General features: G+C 44.2%; 1 protein-coding gene across 1 annotated transcript in view; it reads right to left on the bottom strand.

Moving 5' to 3' along the window:
- HYPK (huntingtin interacting protein K) overlaps positions 1 to 18,947 on the bottom strand; it is a 32,962-nt gene that overhangs the window by 8,255 nt on the left and 5,760 nt on the right. Inside the window, exon 3 of the mRNA XM_078684113.1 lies at positions 16,956 to 17,007. Coding sequence (XP_078540239.1) covers positions 16,956 to 17,007 — 52 coding nt within the window. The remainder of the gene's footprint in view (positions 1 to 16,955; positions 17,008 to 18,947) is intronic.

Here is an 18,947-nt window from a genome sequence, read left to right on the forward strand (position 1 = left end):
ATGCTATGCTATGTTTTGCTATCCTATGTTTTGTTTTGTTATGCTATGCTTTGCTATCCTATGTTTTGATTTGTTATGCTATGCTGTGTTTTGTTATGCTATGCTGTGTTTTGTTTTGCTATCATATGCTTAGTTTTGTTATGCTATGCTTCGCTGTCCTATGCTTTTTTGTTATGCTATGCTGTGTATTGTTATGCTATGCTATGTTTTGTTATGCTATGCTAGTGAGGGTGAGTGAGGGTGAGTGAGGGTGAGGGTGTGTGAGGGTGAGGGTGTTTGAGGGTAGGGGGTTGTGAGGGTGAGAGGGTTGTGAGGGTGAGAGGGTTGTGAGGGTGAGAGGGTTGTGAGGGTGAGGGGGTGTGAGGGTGAGGGGGTGTGAGGGTGAGGGGGTGTGAGGGTGAGGGGGTGTGAGGGTGAGGGGGTGTGAGGGGGTGTGAGGGTGAGGGGGTGTGAGGGTGAGGGGGTGTGAGGGTGAGGGGGTGTGAGGGTGAGGGGGTGTGAGGGTGAGGGGGTGTGAGGGTGAGGGGGTGTGATGGTGAGGGGGTGTGATGGTGAGGGGGTGTGATGGTGAGGGGGTGTGATGGTGAGGGGGTGTGATGGTGAGGGGGTGTGATGGTGAGGGGGTGTGATGGTGAGGGGGTGTGATGGTGAGGGGGTGTGATGGTGAGGGGGTGTGATGGTGAGGGGGTGTGATGGTGTGAGGGGGTGTGAGGGTGAGGGAGGGTGTGTGAACATAGGTGAGGGTGAGGGGGGCGAGGGTGTGTGAGGGTGAGGGTGGGTGAGGGTGAGTGAGGGTGTGTGAGGGAGGGTGAGGGTGACAGGGATGAGGGCAACAGGGGTGAGGGGATGTGAGGGTGAGGGTGTGTGAGGGTGAGAGGGTGTGAAGGTGAGGGGGTGTGAAGGTGAGAGGGTGAGAGTGTTTGAGGGTGAGGGTGTGTGAGTGTGAGGGGTTGTGTGAGGGTGAGGTGTGTGAGGGCGAGAGGGTGTGTTAGAGCGAGGGTGAGAGTGAGGGTATGTGTGAGGGTGTGTGAGGGTGAGGGTGTGTGTGGGTGAGGGTGTGTGAGGGTGAGGGGGTGTGTGAGGGGATGTGTGAGGGTGAGGGGGTGTGAGGGTGAGGGTGTGGGGTTGTGAGGGGGTGAGGTTGAGGCTGTGTGAGGTTGAGGGGGTGTGAGGTTGACAGGGTGAGGGTGTGAGGGAGTGAGAGGGTGTGTGAGGGGGTAAGGGGGTGTCCTTCATAAGACATAGAAACAAAGAGGTCTGCGGTGAAGCAAGGGAGCCTTCAGTATACACAGCCTTGTATTTGTAAGTCGAAAAAGTATATACCATGGCTCAGAGGCACTAATGAGAAGCTCGTGGGAGAGAAGGGAGATAGAATAAGGAGGAAACAAGGGGAAATAAGGAGTGATGGAGGGAAGGAATAAGGGCTGTGACTGGCTGGAGAAAGAGCAAGGTACATGGGAAAAAGCGCCAGGGAAGGAGGAATGAGGGGCTTTTGCAGGTCTGGTAGCGAAAACCACGGAGGGGAAGAGACGACGGCATTAGGGAGGGAATAGAGGGGGCAGGGGGCAGGGGGCATAAGAAAAACTAGTTTCTTATGCATCCTTGTATGTCTGGGAATGTGTGTGATCTTGCCAAAAGCACTATGGGATTCAAAGGGGCTACTTGCAAGCTTGCTCTGACCTCCCTCTCTTTCTCTTAACAATCAGCAGTTGGCTTTCAGTGTCAGGAAAGAGTCGGGCATTAAGACTCCTCAGGTTGTGACGGAGACAAAGGGCACCAGAGAAAAAGCAAGGCTCTACACGTTGAAGAGGCTTGTGACACTGTCCATCAACTTATGCATTGGGAGGGTGGCTGCTCAAGCTCTGAGTGCAATGATCAGCGACACCTGTCACAGAAGGAGCGACTGTCTTAATCACACACTGGACATCTCAAGGAAGGCAATCTGTCAGACTCGATTAGATGGCGGCCTGGAACAAGGCAAATATATCAGCTGACAACGGGTCAGGCATTCTGCTCAAAGGTGCGTTAGCCAGGCACCTTAAGCTTCTTCGAAGAAACCTGCCAAGTGCAGTGATGTTAACCTACATATGGGAGGTTGCCAGCATGTGGACTGGACGCTTCGCTGCTCACTCACAGAAATGGTACTCAGAACCGTATATACTTAACTTCTCTCTCAAAGAATGAAACCCAAAGACATCTGACGGATAGGGTCTAATTACAGTCGTATTAGGAACCCCTCACTCTCATTCCAAGTGCCCCCATTTTTGAAAAGTACATTTAATATCGCACTTTGGCTAGTAGTTACACACTAGGTTCATTTATGCTTTCTAAGACAACTTGGGGTTTAGTCTCGGGCTTAATCTTTAGGCAACATAGAGTTGAACTATGTAATGCCAAGGAGACTGACAAGCTTCACTTGTTTCCTTACAGCGAGAAAGGCGACATGTGGACGAATTTGGATATTGGCCAGAAAATTATCATTTTTCTTAGTGGGAGATAAACCACTCCGGCTTTTACGCCTCAATGAATACTAGGACTGCTATGGCCATGAAACCCACATCTCAGTGTCGTTATATCTACTAAAATACCTTTCACATTACATCAGCAATGGCGCCCTCTACCGACAGTTGCTATAATGAATACTCCAGGTGGATACGCTCACTTAAAGGACGGGGAAACTCCTTCCGCATCATTCTTTCAGTCAGCCAGCCAGTCAGCACTAATATGGAAACGTGGCATATAACTCTGGCAACTCTAATCGGGGTAATGTTCTTCTGAACTGGAAGAGCCATTTCAAGGGATGTAGGATATTAAAACGTTTCACAGGCGCCAATAAAATTAATTCTCATAAAGGACAATTGGGGTGTTTATCGCTCGTAAAATAAAATAAAATAAAGAAAAGTCTTACGAAATAGCAAACACCAACATCTTCCGATAAACATTTTGCTCACACTGGTGCGATAAAAATAAAGAACAAGTTCATGTTATACGGTGCCGCCGCGCTGCCCGCGGCGACCCGGAAGCTCTTGGCCGGCCGGCCAATCCGGTCGCGGCCGACCGGAAGTCCCGCCTCCCGAGCTCTGCGAGCTGCCGGCGCATGGAGCGCCGTGCCGGTCCGAGGTAGCCCGGGTCCCCAGGAGGGGGCCGGGGAGAAGGAGGTGTGTGGCGCCTGTTGCGGGGCTCCTCGGACCTGAGGGAGCCCCGATTGAGAAGAGGAGACGAGACGCGCCGCGCCGTGAGGAGCGGAGCGCGAGAGGAGCCCCGCCGGAAGAGCGCAGTCGGTGAGTGGGGCCCAGGGCTGATGTGAAGTGCGTGCGTGCCTGTGTGTATGCCTGGGGGTGGGGGGAGGGAGGGGGGGAGTGTGTGCGCGCGTGTGTGCGCGAGGGAATGTGTGTGCGCATGCGTGACTGTGTGATTGAGAGAGAATGCGAGGTAGGGATAGTGTGCCTGTATGTGTGCCTGTATGGGTGCCGTATGCCTGCGTGTGCATGCGCGCGCCTGTGTGTGTGCGTGCGTGCATGCAGAGGGGTGGGGGCTGCCTGTGTCTGCGCATGCGCAGCTACCAGACGCTCGCTCCCGAGGTGAAATCTGACATCGTCAAAGCGCATGTCTGGTAGCTGTCCACTCTCCTAAATACGGGCCACAAAAGGTCTGAAGCAGACACTCTCAATGCTCACGCATTGAGAGTAGGTCTGCTCGACCTAAAAAAGGGGTGGTGAAGGTTTTTGAGTGTTCAGGTAAGGGTGGAGTTTGGGTGTGCCGAGGGATACAGGATGGGTGGTATTTTAGGGTATGGGAATGGTGGATTTAGTGGGTACAAAGACCCTCTAGGCACGGGTGAAGTTTAGGTGAGGTGTTTTAGGGAGCAGTTATTGATGGGGTTTAGAGGTTGTAAGGGGTCAGCAATGGATAAGGTTTACGGGTGGTGATGGGTAAGAAAATTAAAAGCATCCGAAGTTATTGTTTGACATTGCATGCGGATAGAAATATGAAAAATAAAGTAGAGCACTGAAATACATATCTGACAAACTGTTTCTGAAAGTAAAACCTGCAATCATTTGATTTACATTTAAAAGCGACATTCTATGAACTAATCTCTGCAAAAAGGTACATGCCATTCATTATGAAAATTTCCACTTAACAGTTTAGATGAAATAAGTTTTCAGTAATGGTATTCTGCGAATTAATTTCTATGAAATCACATAAAACCCTATAACACAGTAAAAGCCTGGAAGAGAAGTTTCCCTGCACAAATCTTTTTTGTGTAGATGCAATAGTGTTTTTAGCCACCAGACCAGACAACTGAGATATGGCGATGATCCATTGTGCAAGTTTGTGGGTTAAGGTAATTAAATCACATCTCAGAGTAGATCTCACAGAGATTATATCTTCCTACCTTTGTAGAATTTTATGGAGCCTGCAAAGGGTCTAGGTGCTGTGAGACAAGAGTTCCTGAGAGATGAGCCATGGACCAATGGAAGAGGCACCAGAGACCATCCGTTAGTAATAAATCAGAGTCTCTTATTGATGTGTGCCATGCAATGTTAAAATATAAAACTCACAGTTTTGCTAAGACAGTGACAGCCAAGATTAATTCCGGCTCTATTGCACTTGTGCCAAACCCATGGACAACTAGATTTAAATTTTTAAAAAGCAACATAAAATAAATAATTCCATTTAGTCACACTTCTCTTTTCACTGATGAAAATGCGAAAGTTAGTAGCACTGTCATTTCTGTCTGCGTTGATGGCACATGTCTGGTGTTGTGTGGACTATTGCTTGGTTGGCGGTATCCATGGATGGCGCTTGGTTGGCGGTATGGCTTGGATGAATACTCCAGCGTTTTATTACCCAGAGCCCCTGTAAACCTTCGATGTAGCTAAAAAGACAGATTTTCCTCACATTTGTGTGCCAAGACTGTGAGATCACTGCGTCGCCACAAATTTCCCAAAACCCAGCATTTTCCTAAGTATCCCAATCCAATAACAAGCATTGGAAATGCAATAGGTCTCGCAGCATTAGAGTTAGTGCATTTAGAATTGTTTATGGGTTTTTTGTTGTAAATCTTTTGCATTTTTATTTTTTGTAGCCAATGCTAAAGTGCAAATGAATCTATTCTCTCACTGTTCTGTAAGCACATCATCCTTAAGCTCGGTGTTGCTGCCACACGATGTCTAGAGCATATCTCCACTTCTATATAGGTCACTACAACCAACACCATTTTTTATCCCTGCTGACTGATAAGTTTGTTTGTGATGCAAATTGGAACACTTTTCAACCTGCGCCTGGGGTAGGAAGCACTGTATACACGCTATATACAGTACATGTGCTTTCTTGACTTTTTTTTGTAGCAGAGCTGGTTTGCATGTTGATGGCCGAAGATGTGAGTTTGATCAGGTGGTGATGTGATGTTGAGGGTCAAATGCGTGTTTATGTAAAAAGGAAGGAGAAAGGTTGTGACCACAGCTTTAGAGCGCAGGAGTAATGAGGCAGAGCTAGGTTTTCCCATGAACACGAAATGGTGTGGTGTGGGGATGTTGAGAAGTGATGTGGGCCGTCTGTGTGGTCGATGTTATGAACTGTATGTTGTAGGGATGGACCGGAGCGGTGTATGAAGGTGGGCAGTGTTGTTGTGTTGTGAGAAATTCTACAGTAGACAGTTATCAAGGACTAGCTTATGTGAGGAAAATCTACATTGGAAACTGTTAGAGAAGTGGCTTAATATAGAATTATAGGTGTTGAAAGTGAGGTTTGCAGTTGAAATGAAGTAGTGGGTTCTGATGGTGTGTTAAAGGGGTGAGTTAGAGTAGCATGGTCCTATTTTGTAGTGAGTTGTCAGTTTTAGTGATCCACGTAGATCCAAAGGTCTGTTGTGTTCTGTAATGTAGATAGCAGAGTGGAAACTGACAGTGTCTACTGGTGAGATAATACTGTTGACTGTCTTCTCTTGAATGGGATGAAGATCCGTGAATATGGCTTAATGAGATGCAAGGGGGATAGATGTTAAGCGTTTGGCTTTATTATTGAAGGTCGGTGGCATATATGCTAGCGTTTAGGAACAGAGGAGGGAGACGTGAAATATGCAGGATATTCTCTTCATTGAAAATGATGATTTTTCAGGTGAGACAACTGAGATGAAGCAATTTTTGGCTCAAAATGAGTACAGTGCATTCATTGCAGACACTCTTGCTTCAGGCTGGACAGTTACAGATATATATATGTAGGCTCCAGTGATTCAAGAGATGGGCAAGTATGGATTCAGGTCTATCGCCTACAATTTGCATCACACTTATTAACCAGGGGTGTATAAAATCGTCCCCCCCCCCAATAATTAGGAGTATTATGCAGAATACTATTGAATGACCATCTGCTAGAGTTCTTTCCTCGTTCACAAAGGTCACGCCCTGCTCCATATAGTTGCATAAAGGGCCGCAGCACACATCCAAGAAAACAGTTATGCAAGACATTATTCCCGGCTCAGCATGCTGCATGCCAATGTTACAGGAAAAGCAGATGAAAAATAAAAATTACGAAAACTACTATAAGCCAAATAATTTGGATGTAATCAATATTACTCTCCCGCAAAAGTAATCTCCAGAGTAGATTATTAACCCCACTAGATGTTTTCAATCTTCTAGCATTATTTGGAACTGCGTGCGCCAGTGAAGGTCCAAGCAGGAGAATTGCAGTATTACTTGGCACTTGTCTAGTGCACAATCTGCCATGGTATAGCTTGCAGCACTTCTCAAAAGCATGTTATACGAATCTTAAATAATCGGTATTTTGACTTTTTTGTCAGATTCTGCTGGCACGTGAAGTAATAGTCATAGGTACGCACAGAGGGGAAAACACTACTGTCTAGCTACCACTTAAAAATGTAATGTGTAAAATCTGCCCACGTGAGAAATGCAGGTCCCGTGTGTTTATTTTTAGTATGTGAGATAGTTAAACCGGGTCACACTAGCGCGCGCAGTGTTTTTTTTCTCTTGATTGTTGCGGCCGAGGATAGAAAGCACTTAAGAAAAACTGAAAACCCCTTTCCTCAGACGTGCGGAGATGATAGAAAAATTAAATGACCCCGAAAATCTGATTAGACGAGGATAGGGTGAAGCGAGCAGTGAAGGGTATAAAAATGAGGTGAATCGACAGAGGTGGCGTGATGGAAGGCCACAGAGCACGAGTGCTTTAATGACACTATAAACGTTAAATGAAAAGAACTGCGCGTAAATCAATGTTTCAGACCCTCTGCTTTCCGGCGCGATGTCCTGCGTGCGTCCGGGACCTTAATAATAATGCATCTGCGTAGGGGTGGCTCGGGCTCGGGGCCGAAGTAATGACAAAGGGTGTGAAGGATGGGGGTGGGCGGGGAGCGTAGGGACGGCTCAGAGGCCTGAGGCAGAGCGCACCATATGGAGAGGGAGGGGGGTGGCAGTGGGAGGGTGATTGATGGGCGGGGCAGTGCTGGGGAAGCCTTTGATGTGGCCTGGCGGCCGTGGAAGCCGGGCCTTTGAAGTGAAGCTAAGCTTCACTTCAAAGGTGTCGGAGGAATGCGGGCGGCTGTGCACGCGCTTTTAAGCTCAATGCGCATGCGCATTGAGCTTAAAAGTCACGGGCACTGCAAGGAATCGCCACGATTCCTTGCAAGTTAGATAAAGAGTCGATGAGCCCCTATAGTCTCGCTTGCTCGATGCGCATGCGCATCGACAGGCGAGACCTAAAAATGACAACTCACTTGTCAGGGTGCCCAAAGCAGTCAGCCGAATACCATTTTAAAAACAAAACAAAAAACACTGCCCTTTTGGCCCAACTTTGGTTTCCCCTCAGTTTTTAATTTTATACGTTTTTAGGTTCTGTGCTTTGGGCACCCATTTAAGTGAAGTATCATTTTTATCAGGAAACTGACAGAAATGCTGGGTGGTGGGAAATATGTGCCAGGCGATGATCCCACAACTTTTCCCATTCAGAAATGTGAGGAAAGTCTGACTTTTTAGCTAAATTGAATCATTTTTAGGTCGAGCCTAGCGCAGCGCGCAAGCCTCCTTGTATCCACTCTGTGTGGGTCCGATGTCTTTTTTGAATCAAAGCCTCCAAATGACTAACGGTGGGTGCACGTCTCACCTCTTCTGAAAAGTGCACTCCCGCAGTGATTTGCCACAGGAGCGAGGAGCGGCGCGCAGGGCGGTAGCTGCAGTGCCTCCTTGTCTCCCTAGCACCCCTCCTCCTTGTCCTCCTGTGCCCACCCCCCACCTCTGCTCTTGAGCTGCTTATTTTTTTTGCAGATTTTATAAGCAGAACTCAACCCGAAGGTACTGGAGCCCCTTTGTGGGTTACAACAGCGCTCTCTCCAAGCTCAAACACCTGAAGGCACTCGCCTCAATCACTCTTTGGAAGTGAAGAGTGCCCTAAGACCTTTGTGTAGCAATTCCACATCTAGTACTCGCTCAAGCTGTACATACGAACAGAGTCCGGGCAAGAGGAAAGTCAAAGATTGCATAGTGATTCTGGGAGTAAAGTTGTGGGGGAGAAGGCAGCCCCGACAAGCACACCAGGTTTTCCTGGGAGCCATCGTCTCAGGTTTGTCATGGCTACATGTGTATGATACAATTAACCTACAGCCTGCCCCAGCATACCTCCCACAGTGCCATAACCGGTGCCCACACAAGCATAAGTCAATGAAAACAAACCCCACTGTCTGCACGGCTGGCCTTTGTTTATTTTTCGTGATTTGTTGGGTGACACAAGGCCCCACGAGGAGGCTTGTTGTATTAGCAGAGCACGGTGCGCAATTTCACTTTCACAAAGGGTGCCCGCCGCCCCACGCAGCACTCGTGTAATCCCAGAACTTGTTTAGTCCCTCCCAAATGTTCGGTGTGCATTTTAAACATGCACACACTCTTTTTTAGAAGTTTCTTTAGTCGCTCTGGTTAGTTTTTTTAAAACTCATTGGTTATCAAACATGCTCCGCTGGCGGCTTTTTAAAAATGTTTTTGTTTAAACACACGGCATTCAGGTTTCATTTTTTATTAACAACAAGAAGAGCCAATGCAGAGACCCCGCCCACACCCTGTTGCCAATGTATGCTTTCCACTCTCACTCGCTAGCATCAGCTTCAGAACTCCTCCTCCTCCAGCCTCATGTGCACCAGAGCAAAAACATCAGCCAGGAAAGCAGACCAGCACTTCTCCTTTCCCTACCCGGCCTCCCTACTCCAAAGTATGACCAGTTAGAGTCCGCGCATTCCCAAAATTAGATCATGGTTGAATTTTATTGTTTCCCTAGAGCTGGAGCAACTGGTAGCGCACGCTTCCGAAGGCAATTTCTAAGTCGCATACAGGTATGAGTACCTAATTAGAGAGCAGTCGTTTCAAGACAAGTGCCATCTGTATGTCAAACTATTCTACGTTTTAGTCCGCTTTCTGGTGGTTTACTATTTTTTCCTCAGTTTTTATATAGCCTGAACTCAACCAGAAGGATTTGGAGTGCTTTACAAGAGCAACACTAACATTATAGAAGGGCACATTCATTTTGCTTTATGCACAGGGAAATTAAGTGACTTGCCCAGGATCACAGGGTGTTGAACCAACGCCGGGATTCCTACCAGGTTCCAAAATCAGCAGCTGTAGCCCTTTAGCCAGATCTCATCTCCACCCTTTTCCTGTTAAGCTCTCAGTTTTCACATTACTCTCCTCCCTATGCTTCACCCATACCAAGGCACTTAATCACCACCCTTCTTGCACGATACGTCCAGTGCAGCATCTCATCTCATTACTCTTTCTGTGTGTTCTCCCACCACCCCCTTGTTTCTTTCCCCACCCGTGCCCCAATATTGTTTAATAAATTGGCCCTCTGTGATTCCTCAATAGCCCCACTTTCAGTTGCTCTTCCCTCTTCTTTTTGTGTGCCAGTTCAACTCACACCGGCAAACTAAGTTTATTTCGAAACAAGCATTTGCAATGCAACAGGTCTCGCATTTGAGCGAGTTTGAGCTATTGGCATTGTTAATGACAATGCCTTTTATATATGCGTTAGTTTTTAAAACAGTTAAGTAAAAAGCATTTCCATTTAAAATGCCAATAGCTTAAACTCTCAAAAACGCGAGACCTATTGCATTGTAAATGCTGGTTATCAGGAGAAGCTGGGTGGTAGGAAATGTGTGCTGGCAAGATGATCCCAATCAGAAATGGGAGGAAAATGTGCTTTTTTTTTTTAATAGCAAATTTTGAGATTTATAGGGGATTCTGCGCATGAAAACATTGGGGAAATCCATGCAAGCCACACCTCCGTGGACTTCCCCAGGGGTCTATTTATCAGAAATCTCTGGGTTTGGCAGGTTTCCCTAGAGGACCGCAGAGCCCGGGAACAAAAACGCAGGTGCCCCAACTTCCAAAACCAGCTGCCCCCCCCGCTCCACCCCCCTTCAAAATCAGATTGTTTTATGAAAGAAAATGTTACCTCAACAATACATTTAAGCCCCTTCCTGTTGCAGGAACTTGGCCCACCCATACAAGTGAAGTACCATTTTAATCAGGAGACCTGGCGGAACGCTAGGTGGTAGGACATTTGTCTTCGACCAGTGAAACAAATGTGGGGAAAAGTACATTTTTGGGGCAAAATTTGAGCTTTGCAGGGGATTCTAGGTAACAAACGGTTGGGGGATCCACGCAAGCTACATCTCCCTAGACTTCCCCCGGGAGTCCAGTTTTCAGAAATGTCTGGGTCTGGTAGGTTTTCCGAGATGGCCGCCAAGCCCGGGACCAAAAGCACAGATAACTCCCTTGCAGAACCATGTCTTTTTGTAATCGATCATTTTTAAGTTGCCATAGTATGTTTTCGTCATTTCCTGTTGTGGGCACTAGGTCTATCCACACAAGTGAGGTAACATTTTTATCGGGAAACTTGGGAGAACACAGAATAATAGAACAAGTGTTATTACCTGTGTTCTTTAAATACATTTCTACCTTCCAAATGTAAAACCGTGTATAAAAAAAAAAACGACATTTTGGAAAATGCCCCCAATTCACATTTTAGTATGGCTACGCACAAATCCAAAGCTGTGCAAATAACCATTGCTTCTAAATTCTATGTCTTGTTTCCATTTCGGACATACATAGGTTTCCTTGTTAACTATTTTCACTCTTTAGATTTTACCAAATGAACTGCTGTATACCCAGTACACAATGAACAAACATTTGCAATGCAACCGGTCTCGCTTTTGAGACCTTACACGTATTTAGCCATGCAGCAGATTGTCGGTACAGCAACATTTATTGTTCTACTTTGCAGGGTGCAGTACCACAGGCTGTTACTAGGTGTCTCATGACCTCTTTTAGCCACTTAAGGTACTGCACCCTGAAATCTTAAAGAATCCAACACATCCCCAATGACCCTTCGCTCACCCAGGACCGGGTCACGGGAGGAGCCATAAAAATTCTTAATTACACCACTGGCACAGGCAGTCTTCCATGCAAGAGAATGTTCCAGTTTAAGTAGTTTAAAAATATTACTGTGCAGAAGGAAAAGAGCGAAGAGTTGTCCATATATTTTCTGCATTTGTATCTCGAACAAAAATACTTAACGGATATGCTACAGTTTTCAATTACTGCTTGACCATTAAAATAGATTAAGGAGCAGAAGGGGTGGAGTGTAGCGGGAATACCAAAAAAAGTCAGCTGGGTGCACTTTGATGAAGTGATGTGTATTGTGAAAGGAATGCCTTGATGCCATTTACTTTAAATAAATAAAAATAATCCAAAACCTGAACCGAGGGAGCACATTGAGTGAAAGTTAATGACACCAACATTGTTTTCCCCATCTCCTCTCGACTTGGCTGCTGCCAGTGCTTCGTAATTGGACTCCTGCATAGAGTAAAGGAGTGGAGTGGACACTGTGTAGGCTTTTCAATCAATTAACTATGTGACAGCTGTGGTTAGGGGGAACATTAATTCGCCTTTTGCCAGATGTACTTTGCTTTTCACTGAGACAGAAATTAGAAGCATATGATTTAATACTGCAGTAAACTAACAGCAGCAAATCAGAATAGAACTGAGCTGTCAAACTAAGAGGTTCGGGCGAGAAGCAGTCGGTGTTTATGGCACACCGAGAGATCAGGGTTTAAAATCCATAAACGCCCTTCTCTGTGAAGCCAGTCCTACACTCATTTTGCAAGTGTTGTTTGTACAGGTTTCGCAGGTGTTGGCATAAGTCACAAAAGCGACATTTAAACGAGTGTCTACTGAATTAGCTTTGAATGCCTATCAGACATTTTCCCTACCAGGCATTTTGTATATTTTATCAGCTTGTGCAGAACAGGAAATTTTGAAGGAGTATCAGGTGTCGTGTAAAAAAATGAAGAATGGTGCCAATGTAGAGAAAAGATTTATGGCTGCATTAAAAGCGCTTTCGGGAACAGGGGAAGTAAACAATAACATGGTCGGAGTTACATGGCGCGTGGTGAAATGAAGGCATGTGTGCTGAGCTCAGCTCCTGAAATTTAAAATGTAAGCGGCGCTGTTCATAAATGAAGGTGCACAGCCATGCTGTGTGTTAAGCACAGCACTCAACTCTACTGCTCCTTACATTTTAATTGAAAGCTGGGCCGTGTAGAACAAGCGCAGAGAAAGTGGCCCGCACAGCAAATCAATTAAAAAAAAGCCCAGGAGTTCCGCCGTGAAAGTGCATTGCGATGCTTTTGGTAGAGAAAAGATTTATGGCTGCATTAAAAGCGCCCTCGGGAACAGGGGAAGTAAACAATAACATGGTTGGAGTTACACGGCGCGTGCTGAAATGAAGGCATGTGTGCTGCATGCAAGCTTGAGGCCAGGAAAAGCTTCTGGTGGCACTTTTAAAAGCCTGTGAACTAAATTTCTTGCAGAGCAGCGCATGTGCTAGCTCAGCGAGACCTAAAAACCATCGACAGGTGCAGCTCCGTTATTTGCTCTGGGTACCTCGGGTTCTTCGTGAACCAACAAGCCAAATATATACCAGCAACCAGAAGAGTCGTGCGGACGTAATGGTATTTTGGTTTCAAAAATCTAGCATAGTTAAAGGTAAAAATGTAGGCACAAACGTGTGTTTTCCCCAACTCAATTTCAATATATTTTCTATTTCACCTGTTACTTTCTGATGGAAAACCTTGAAGGAGCTACACAAATGACCCCTGCAGAATTCAGAATGTTGTCTTCTTTTCAAAAATGTATGGCTTTCCAGGATCCATTATCGCTTTACATCTATTTCTACCACTAACTGGAAGGAGGTTGAAAGCAAAAGATATATGAAAAATATGCTATGTACCAGTTTGGTCGCCGTCTTCTGCAGCTCTCCACCCCCTCCCCCAACCTAAAAAAATAAATAAATCCATGAACACTTAAAAACACAATAAATCACAGTAGAATAATTTCATTGATTTGGAGAAATAGGCGGCACCTTGCACGGGCATAAATTCCCTGTCTAATTCGGATTGCTGACTTGAGGCAAATTTGGCTCAAGTCAGCAATCAGAATTAGACAGGGAATTTATGCCCGTGCAAGGTGCTGTCTATGTCTCCAAATTAACAACTGCAAGACAACTATTACTGTCTTTCTGGGTTCTCCTTTTTGTGTAATGAAATTATTTTACTGTGATTTATTGTGTTTTCAAGTATCCATGGGAAAAAAATGTAACTGTACATTATTATGTTTTTATAGTGAATGTATTTCTAATACTTATTAAATTTGTGCACAAATGCTTTAATATCCTGAGTGGAGCATTAATTGTGTGAAGTGTGAAAGTGGGTGTATAAGCTGAGTGAGGATATATTATGTAAAGTTTCTCCAAAAGGGAACATTTATTTTGAACTTTTAAGTTATTGGGTGCTCTGTCCCTTTGGATCTTTAGAGCCCTTCTCCTTGGTTTTCAAGTTTGGATGGAATTCATTATAAGAAATTCGCCCTCATACAGCATAAATGGAAAATCCACACAACCCATTCTCAGATAAGAGTATGCGATCTTTAAAAGGACCTGGGAAGGTCAACAAAAATAAGGCAAATGGAGTGGGAGCCAATACACAAAACTATCTTAAGACACTATATATTGGTACCCCCTCCAACCCAGGATAGAGAACCACCCTCACAATCTATTTCTACTGTAGCCCAACTGGACCTATACAGTTGTCAAAATAAACAGAAGGTATTTTAGAATATCCACAACAGTAACTATTTACTGCAATAACCCTCTATTGAGCCAGCAAATACGATGGACTAATAGGCAAGCCCTTTTCGTTCAAAGCCATGAAAAGGCAACCTCAACAAACAAGAATTGGAAATGCAATAGGTCTCACAATTACGCGAGTCTGAACTATTAGCATTGTAAATGATAATGCCCTTTATTTTTGCGTTCTGGTTTTTAGAACATAAATAAAAGGCTTTGTCACTTACCAGGCCTATAGCTTAAATTTGCGTTAAAACGAGACCTATTGCATTTCCAATGCTTGTTCTTTATTTTATTAAGAGCCCAAAAGATGCAAAACAGGGACACGTCTGCTCTTAGCATTCAACCTGAAACATTCCGTCTTGCTAAATATGTTGTCCATGTGAGGAATTATTGTGCAATTTTATATCTACCCCTTTCCTTCCGAGTAATCTTCAGAACTCGGCCTGTATTCAAAGCCTATGTCAACATCTTTACTGCTTGAGCAATGATGAAAAAGACGAACAGATTATCACTGTAGCGCTCTGGACCCGTTTCCCACTAACGGCATGTCTGAAGTCAAGAATGTTACCATTTGTGTGGAGCCACGATCGGAACATGTAACTTAGTTCCCCTTGAAATCCGAAACTGAATGTACCGGGATATGTAAAATGACACGTTCAACTTGTGGCTAAAAGCCCGTGCAATGCCATCGCGCATTGAAGCCATGGCACGCTTTTAAAACACACACAAGTGCTAAAAAAAAATAATGATCCTTGATGCCAGTATCACCAGTGCAAGCACCATGTAGCTGCCAATATGTGATTTAAATAGGTGTAATCCCACCCTGCCACCATGCTTCTGAACAGGGCAAGCGCTGAATGTCCTGGTAGCATCAAAGCTGCCCAATGAGCAGTAATGATAAATGTGGAATGGTATAAATAATAATAAAAAGCATTCAGATAGGAGCAGAGCTCGCAACAGGAGCAGGAAACGGGAACCTGCCTGTTTTCAATCGTGCAGATGAAGCAGCTGTGCGATGAGAGAGACTTCCCATACATGCCGCAGAAGCAAAAGAAAAAAAAGTAGATGCAGCAGGGGGCGGAGAGCAGGGGGTCGGAGCGGGAAGAGCTGCTGGCGTGGGAGGGTGATTGATGGGCGGGGCAGCTTTCTTTCTGGTGTTGTTTTTCAGCCGTCGGAGTGTCCCGTTGCCCCTGTGGGAATGTGGAATGGTATAAGAGAGAACGATGTGATCGCTGTGTTAGCTAGATGTTGGAAGGGAGCATGCCGTCTGCGTAGATGGATCTACAGCCATCGCGCGAGATGTTTTAAGTGCGAGGAGGGAAGCCGGATGGGGGTAGGAGAGCCTGGGACGTGAATGCGAGCGAGGAGGGAAGCCGGATGGGGGTGGGAGAGCCTGGGGCGTGAATGCGAGCGAGGAGGGAAGCCGGATGGGGGTGGGAGAGCCTGGGGCGTGAATGCGAGCAAGGAGGCAGGCAGATTAGGGAGATGCGCGTGCTTGTGTGGTCACGTGACCCGCTTTGTGGCCACGTGACCTCACATGCACTGTGAAGAAACGCCAGTGGTTTCACTAGCCGATCGAGCACTTGAATTCGATCCTATCCATTCCTGCGGAATGGGACAGGCTCGACCTAAAAAAATACAATGCCTCTTAACTAAATCACCCCAAGGCTTTACTGATTCAGCCGCAAACAGCATCACGTTTCAACAGCTGGAATTAAGCGCTCACTATATGCAGGTAAAAAAAGAATTAGACAATATAATATACAGGTCAGAATAGGCAAGTACTGTTTAATAAAAAAAAGTGTTTATGCATTACATTTTTTTAACTGATTATATATGTAAAAGATTAGTCATAAGAAGCTAAACCAAGACTTACATTCAGAGTCTTCAAATATTGAAAACATTTCACACTATTCTTTGAGTGACCAAATAACATTCGCGCCCACTTACACTGCGGTACCAGACATTATACAGAACTATGTACTCAAGATATGAGTGAAGAAATTATCAGCCCACAGCGTAATTTAGAGTGCCATACAAAGGATTAGGACAACTTGAGACTAATGGTATGGCTTACTTATGAAAGCTTCTCATAATACACATACCAGCATAGGAAAATGTAAACAATGTAAAGCCCTGATGAAGTCCGCTGGGACAGGAACTGCTAGAGACAAAACGTGTTGGCAAAGGGCATATATGAGAACAAAGAAATACAAGAACTGTTGAAACCATGACCTCAACTCTGAATTTGTGTGTGCTCAGTGAACATTGTTACAACGGTCCACTGACCACAATGACACGCTCACTAAAACCGACATGTAATTGTGCAAGTGATGGAATATTTTTTTACAGGACAGTCCATGTTTATAAAGTAATCAAGGAAAGAGACCAATATAAAGCAACATGTTAAGAATTGTATATAAACGTATTAACAGAATCATTTTCCATTGAAAGAAACTTTACACTACACCCCATCTAATCCCCTCTACTACATAAAGTGCAACACTATGCCACCCAAAGACAAAGATTACAGTACATAGATTTTAAAAAAGCACTATGCTAATGTCCGGTTTGCATTCCACGTTTAAAGTGAACCTTCCAGAAAACTTAAAACTTATTCAATCAAATACAGATTTCAGATCTTATACACCTGTTTTTTCACGTATTTTTGGAGACCTGCATGGTTGATGGTACATTTCTTGAAGATCTTATTCATCAAATAGGGTGCTACACAAAAAGTAAAATGTATTTTACATTTTCATACTTACGATCAACTCTACATCCTCTCTTTTGATAGTTACTTTTGCCAACTCCTTTTCCCTGCAAAGAGAAGTTTTTATCAGAAAATTGATCTTTATTTCAGCTTTCTAGCTTTTCTCAACAGCTATTAAGCACGTCTTCCGTTCTGCAAGAGAGTATGTCTTATCACAGAAACTGTAGACACAAGAGTTAGACTTTAAGAGCACATAACGCTTGGCAGATAAACACATTGGTTTCATGAATTATATTTAATTTTGATGTGTATTAAGCATAAGTATTTTGCCCTTATGTGCCCCAGTTATTACAATGAAAGTACACAAATGAGTATTAATTTGGAGATGGGTACCAATCTTGTAATATTTGCCTGAAAACCTTAGTCAACATCTTTAGAAGAAAAGATTTCTACTAAAGATGTCTACACAGACAAAAGTGTCTATTTAATAACCTGCTGAAGGAAAATCATTTTCCAAATGGTTGACTAATATTTAAGTGTGGAGTACAAACAACTTGCAATTGAAAGCAGAGAATGAAAATCGTAAAGGGTCTAAAAGTCAGGTTATTGTTTCCGTCAGATAAATAAGTATTAAAACCCTGCAAGTGAAAAGCACTAATCCTACGCTCTTTTGCTAAAAGATTTGTCTAGTTAATAAGGGCCAAAGGTCAGGCCTGGATTGACAAACAAATAATGGTGTGTGCAAATTGTCAAACAACGAAATGCCAAACTCCTGAAAAGAACGGAAGTTATAAAAAACTCCAGGATAAAGTCGATCTGGAATATATTTCATAAGCCTTTTCTAGACTTAAATGCCCCCAAAATGGGGAATAGAACTGCCTTCAGTGCATGGTGCATAAAGTCTGCTACAGTACTACTCTACAATATTTATCTGGGAAAAACCATACCCATTGTGTCATCTCATCAATTAGGATCTTTGGACAAAATGTTGATGCAGCCTTTTTACTCAAAACATGCACAAATAGGAGGGAAAAGGTTTGTAGGTGTGGCTCTTTAATTATGAAATATGCTTCAATTTTCCCAAAATCACAACCCTCACACAAGAGGTTTTGGCATCTACTGAATATTACGTTCTCTCATGAAAGTCCTCGGCTTCTGGCACAACAAAGCTTACAGATGTTTTTGCATAAAGGGCACTGTGTAAATGTATTACTTATTTGTGCCATTACAACCACCAGAATATCATAACTCTTCAGTCTAAAGTCACAAGCAAAGGTTAACAGAAAACACTAAATCATCAAAAGGAAACTATAATTTATTCTGCAAAACAGACCTGAACACTATCATCCTCTTCTTTGTCCATTGCAAACTTCTTTGCCCAACACCCGATACATTAAATTTCCAATTACAAGCCAACCACACCCATCTTAAAACCCAACTTACTTAGCTGAGTTGCAGTGAACAGTGAGACAATTTCAAACTCTTTACTGAACTCATCACATACACGCAAATAATTTTCTGACTATGCAACCATTTGCACTCTACTTGACTATGTCACCAAAAACGTTCCATACAAGCAGAATAAGCTACTCCAGTTAAAAAGCTAAAAAACATAAAAACACAATCTTCATTAACTCCAACGTGCAGTCTTCCACAGTCAAAGTGGTTATTATTAGGAATCAAAGCCTGAATGTTAGCCACCTAATGTACCAAAGCAAGGCTTAAGCTATGCATTGGTTACGGAAATTATGGCAGATGTAGTAACAACGCTGACATTTTGTAATTTGATGGGTACATTTTGCTTTCACTTTATACAAACTATATTCCTAGAAAAAAATAACTTGGCTATTGACATATGCAACTCAAGCTCTTTACAGAGTACATGCTCTGAAAAGCAGACCTGACTTTAGATATGAAAGAGCTCAAGCTGGAGAGAAATTTGGCACCCTAGCTGATGGTAGTGAATAAAATTCAGTCAGTCAGTCTCTGAGGTGACTGGCCTCTAAACACAAACATTTTCGGACCTCCCTCAGCTCACCTAAATCCG

This window comes from Lissotriton helveticus, chromosome 3_1 (genome assembly GCF_964261635.1).
Source record: "Lissotriton helveticus chromosome 3_1, aLisHel1.1, whole genome shotgun sequence".
Classification (NCBI taxonomy): domain Eukaryota; kingdom Metazoa; phylum Chordata; class Amphibia; order Caudata; family Salamandridae; genus Lissotriton; species Lissotriton helveticus.